The following is a 5,878-nucleotide window of genomic DNA, read 5'->3' on the forward strand; positions in this document are numbered from 1 at the left end:
GCCAAACTTGAGGTGAACCAAATTATACAGCACTGTGGTTTAGCTTAAAGGCCAATCCAGTTGACCAGGCAAACTTTCAAGGGCAACCCGATTAAGTAGGCTTAAAATATAATCAAGTCAATGTTCAATTATTGTTCACCTCTATACCGACAAACTTTACACATCTCCTGACTTAATATGTTTTCCAGATATTTGGAGCGGCCTTTAAGACTCGCTTGCCAGTTTCATGTACGCGTTCCTACATGTATGTATGTACACAGAGCCTGGCTTTTGCCATTTTGTGTGTCAACAGATTGAACAGAATGGGATTTACACACTTATCGTTTTGTGTATGTGTGGTATTGCTGCGTGGTAAAGCGAGTCTCTCTCGCAACTATAAAGTAATGGTCGTTTTTTACTCTGTTCAAAACGTGACATGTACACCAAATACAGCCCCCAAAATGGTCTACTTTTAGCGACCCTTAACTCCGAAACAGTTAAAAAGTTAAAACTGCGATCCCCAACCCTTTGCTTACCTTTGATGAATTTGTAGTACTTAGTCTCCGTGTCGAAAAATGCTCGGTAACCTACTTACCCGGTACAAACATAGAAATGGCCACATTGGTTCAGTCTCGTTAATGGATATCTCTTTCGTAATCCAATGGTTCCAACTAGGTTCCAACGTGGGCGTCACGATGATAGTCTCCTACACAACCAGATTGTGTCGGTCTGACGCTCGTCGATCCTAACAAACCAGTGATAGCCACATACATACAGTCTGGCCTGAGACTAATTTTATACACATGCGATGACGTATCAGCCAATCGTAAGCCTCGTTCATGTCCGTTGAGCTGCACTGCTCATGCGTCATGCCGATCAGCGGTCCATAAATCCATACATTGTTGTCCATAAATCATTATTTAGCTGATTCCAATGAACTTTCTCAAAGCATGGCTTGAATAAAATATATCTTTCTGAACATCTGACAAGAGGCGCTATGGTCTGAGCCTGTTTCTTCACTGTCTAGGGTTGAGTTTATGAATTAACATCATGTTGATCTTTGTCATTGTTTATGTTGTTGTAGCAAGAAGAACTCATCTGCGGAGTCTGCTGAGGGAATCAGAAGATGGCGAGTCATTTCTAGAAGCAAGCAGGTTGAGGTTTCCAGCTCAACAGGTATGAAGCTCTAGCTTACAAAAACAAAATTCTGTACAGACCATAGCTCCCCGGCCTTTTGATACCTCAGTCTGCTATGCTGCAATGAAACCAGCCCTCGAATTAACCCACAGCACCCATGGCATTTCGCCGTGGGTACCCATCCCCACTGCCATAATGCCCTCAAAATATGTCCTTTACCCAAGGCAGTCACTTGCCGTGCCCTCTAATGAAGTTGCCGTCGGTGCCCTAGCCCTGCCCCTTCATTATAAAATCATCTATCTATGTTTGTGTGTGTTTTCTTCACTTTTGAGAAATTGCCTTGGTGCCCTTCACAAATTTTCAACAGTTGCCATGATGCCCTCTTGAAATATTATAAACTGCCGTGCTGCCTTGCCTTTTCAGTGAAAATCCAAGGCAATTTCAACTTGCCCTAAAAAAGTTGCCGTGCCCCTTTAGATCCTTAATTCAAGGGCTGAATGAAACATTCAATACAATCATACTTTTTCACACATTTGAATTTAAGGAGTATTTCGTGATCCCAGCATCCTCTTTTTATGACATTTTTCAGTAGATATCCACAAAAAAGTTTATTCCCAAAATTTCAGTTGATTCTGATTTTGCGTTATATATGATTATGTGTATTACACTAGTACTGTTCCATAGACAATGTGTTGTAATTTCGTTCTGGTATACCAGGACGAAATTAGAATTGCACATAACTGAATATGACGTTTTATAAACCCAAGTTTTATTTTATGCTTAAACATACAGGACTCTGAATTACAAACTGATACTCCTGCTGCTACTACCACACATGTAGACACCGTAGCGACATCACATGCATCATCCCTCATCAATATCACTCCTCTTGAAGATCTTACTCTTCAGCCTAGTATTATTCCAGTGAGGACTCAGATCGAAGAGGAGGAGGAGGAGGAAGAAGAAGAAGAGGGGGAAGATGGAAAGGAACAGCATGACTCATCAGAAAGACATTGTGATGAAATGGGGTATAATGCAGACTTGATGCGCTTAATGCAACAGATACAAGGAACAACAGAGCCACACTAGAAGAAACACGGCATTGAAGTAGAACAAAGTTGTGATGAGATCTGCATCACTAAGTAAAATGTGCCAAAGTAAAGTTGGGTACATACAGCTTAACTTTGAAGAGTGAAGGTGCAATTGAAAGTGAGAAGTACTTGTTAGACCAAATTTTCAAGTTGTTTGAAAATGATCTGTTGTGATTACATTTGTAGCTCAGAAGGTGCCATAGTAATATTGCTATGGACTAGATGGAACTGAGTACTGGTGTACAATGTAATAGAATCATGAAAGGACAGTGAAAGAACAATGTGAAGATAGCATGAAACAAACAGGTGTCAAAAGTGAGGTTTTGAACAATTCTGAGGTAATGACATTGGTGTGCAGCAGATTCAGCAAGAAATGAAATAGAACCACCTTTATGCAATTAGTTACCATCCAGCAGTACTGAAGATTTCAAGTCACTATGAGTGGGGTGTGAAGCAGTCCAGGTGTTTAGGTTTAGTCATCCAACCTTTGCTTTAGAAGACGACAAGATCCGACTTCTTAGATGTCTAGAGAACTGAGGAGTAGGTGCCAAAAGCAAGATGTGAAGTACCACCATGATGTTGTGTGTAGGTGACAGGTAGATCTAGGGGAGCCATGTGATTTTGTATCATTTTGCTGTAGAAGTGATATAATAATCGGATTAATTACCATAGCAATAGATGAATACAATTTTTGACTCTATCGCCCTGCACTACAACGTTCATGCGGTACCTATGCATTGAACCATATCATTCTGATCACTCACGCCTGTAAGCAGGGTCTTAGCTAGCCACCCGTCTGGCCGTCATTTTAGACAGCTAGTTTGCTCCTGGGGCGGGCAAAATTAATGCCTTTGACAGATGCTATATTATAAATTGTATGTTTTGAGAAGCTAATTGACCTTTTTAGTAGACCCAATTTGTAGAACAAGGCCATATCAGCACATATTTGAACTCTTTGGACCCCCAATGGGCTATAGATGTCTGGTAAGTGTTTTAAAGGTCAAATTAGGACAGGCAATTTTATTCAAATGACGGGCAACCCTCAATTTCTAGCTAAGACCCCTGCCTGTAAGATTAGTATCTTTGAAAAGAGCGGTATTGTGTTCAATCTATGATTGCAGACATACACAGGTGATGAGTGATATAGTCAAAATTATTCATCTATTGCTATGGTAGTTAAATCGTTTTAAATATTACATTACTTCTACAGCGTACATGTATATGTAGAGAATTTGTTCTAACTGCTGCAAAAAGTGAAAAACTAATCAGAATAATAAGAAATAATATGCAACACTTGCTGCTGGCAGAAATCACTGCATTTTAAAGGCCAAAACAAGATCGATACAGTGAACGTATTTATACCAAATTTGCTCAAAAACAACATCCAACATTATTTTTAACCTTTTGTAGCAGCATTTATGTTTTAAAGCTTTGAAGAGGAAGGCCCTACCAGAGAAGTTCTTCTGGTGTGCTCATTGATGCAATAACATTAAAACATCAATTAGCACCTGTCAAATTCAGAGATAACCTTGTCACTGATTAATTTGATAACCAAGGCAGGTTTGGTTCATCCCAGAAGACCTGCTCTGGTGGGGCTTCCTCTTTAAAAAGGCATGTATGCACAATGGTTGTTCAGATTTGTACTACTGTAAGTCTACAAAAATGTATGTATACCTTGAATACAGAGTCTTAACTTTACTGAAGTTAAACATCTTTCATTTATAGTTTAAAACCAGGTCCAAGTCATATGCTACTTAGATCTAGTCTAAAGTTAAACCTGTTTTGTGCATACCGACTTTGAGTCTCTAAGTCATCAGCGTAATAGTGAGGCAATTATTGCAAAAACTTTTGTTTAATTGTTTAAAGTGGTTTATATTCTTCATGCAGTATTTTCATATCTGATTTGAAGTTTGCACAAAGATTTGAAGTTCTTGCAGTGTAGCCAGTTGTAATGTTACAAACTTCAACATGTCAAACTTCACCCACAGTAACATTGCAAAGAGTTAATCTTTCCCTAGAGAAGTCCCTTTCAAAGGACTTCTCTAGGGAAAGATTAAATCTTACTCATGTTTATCGACCTAGAGTACCAAGAAATTTCAATTCATTGCAAAAAGTTCTTGATATAAATCCATATTTTATTTGTTCACACACATGTTTTGTCCCAGATCAAAAGTAAATCTTTATAGTGTAAGCGACTTAATTTGCTTTCCTGATCAGATTCTCTGGTGCTCTTGATGACATAGAAGGAATTATATGAGGTAGTAAAACAATGACTGACAAATGGCCATGGCAACTTCATCAGTTCTCCTACATGTATAATATATCTTGTCTGATGTACTGTATCTTGTAGAGCTTCTTGTGAAGATGAATGTTGTCTGCTCTTGCTGTGAAATAAGGAAAAAAAATGTACCCTTGCCTCTGAATTCCAGGGGTCGTCGCTAAGGGTCCCATAAAATTGACTTTTTGTCACTTTGATGACACTTTACCACCATACATGTACCTGTCATATCTGTGATTTGTACTTATCAATCTTCCCCCTCCCTTTGATCATCCTCTGAAAAATTGCTCAGGTTAATCTCAAATCATCTTTCTCAGTTTAAACATCGGCTTACATGTATAACCCATCTCTTTTGCAAAGTTTTTCCAGATTCACAGAATTAATTGCTTTTTTGTTTGTTAGGCATGTTATATATCACCAGCAAAATTTATTGCGATAATCGATAATGGCGATGAGGGAAGCTTAAAAATACCAAACTTAAGGGTTGCAGGCCCACACATAGAAAACGAGCTGATGCATCTAGGAGCTCAAGATATTTTGGTCCAGTTTGTGCGTACAGCGTTCTCGTTTGAAATGCTTAGGCAATGGAGAGCTGCAAGTTCCCTTCAGGTTTTCTTGGTCTGTTGATCTGCCTTCTCAAATCTGCTATACAGTTGTAGTAGGTGATGCTCTCTGAGATTGTGGTAAGGCTAGTATTTTTCTAGTTTCCAAGCAGATGAGGAATCTATGGTTTATTATAGCATCTGCTTGCATAGCTAGCTTGCATCAATCTTTCTTTATGCATTGACAGGTTTGTCAAATATTTGGAAAAAAGATCCATGTGGTTTTAATAGTAAGGCCAGTAGTCGGATAGTTTCCAAGAAGATTAGGCATCTATGGTTCATGTGTCACGAACGAGATTTATCTGGTCTAATAATGCTAGTAGTTGGGTAGTTTCCAAGCAGATGAGGCATCTGGTTGGTCACAGCTAGCTTGCATCAATGTCTGGCTGAACCTTTCTTTGTGCATCAACAAGTTTGTCAAATATTTGGAAAACAAAATCCATGTGGTCTAGCAAGGCTAGGAGCCTAGTAGTTGAGTAGTTTCCAATAAGATGAGGCATGTATGGTTCATGTCTCATGAACTAGATCCATATGATCTAATAATGCTAGAAGTTGGAAAGTTTCCAAGAATTCTAAGCATTCTAATTTCCTCCTTTCTTCCTGTCTCATGAACAAGATCCATGTGGTCCAACAGTGCTAGAAGTTAGATAGTTTCCAAGAATTCTAAGCATTCTCTTTTTCCTGTCTCATGAATGAGATCCATATGATCCAATAATGCTAGAAGTTGGATAGTTTCCAAGAATTATAAGCATTCTATCTTCTTCATGTCTCATGAACGAGATCCATATGAT

General features: G+C 38.8%; 1 protein-coding gene across 1 annotated transcript; it reads left to right on the plus strand.

Annotated features, from left to right (window-relative positions):
- The first annotated feature begins 1,029 nt into the window (after positions 1-1,029).
- Positions 1,030-3,821, plus strand: LOC140142979 (uncharacterized). The gene is made up of 2 exons (XM_072165005.1): positions 1,030-1,155; positions 1,909-3,821. The coding sequence occupies exons 1-2, from the start codon at positions 1,030-1,032 to the stop codon at positions 2,203-2,205; spliced, it is 423 nt and encodes a 140-aa protein (XP_072021106.1). The 3' UTR covers positions 2,206-3,821.
- The last annotated feature ends 2,057 nt before the right edge of the window (positions 3,822-5,878 follow it).

The sequence above is a fragment of the Amphiura filiformis genome, chromosome 20, assembly GCF_039555335.1.
Source record: "Amphiura filiformis chromosome 20, Afil_fr2py, whole genome shotgun sequence".
NCBI lineage: Eukaryota > Metazoa > Echinodermata > Ophiuroidea > Amphilepidida > Amphiuridae > Amphiura > Amphiura filiformis.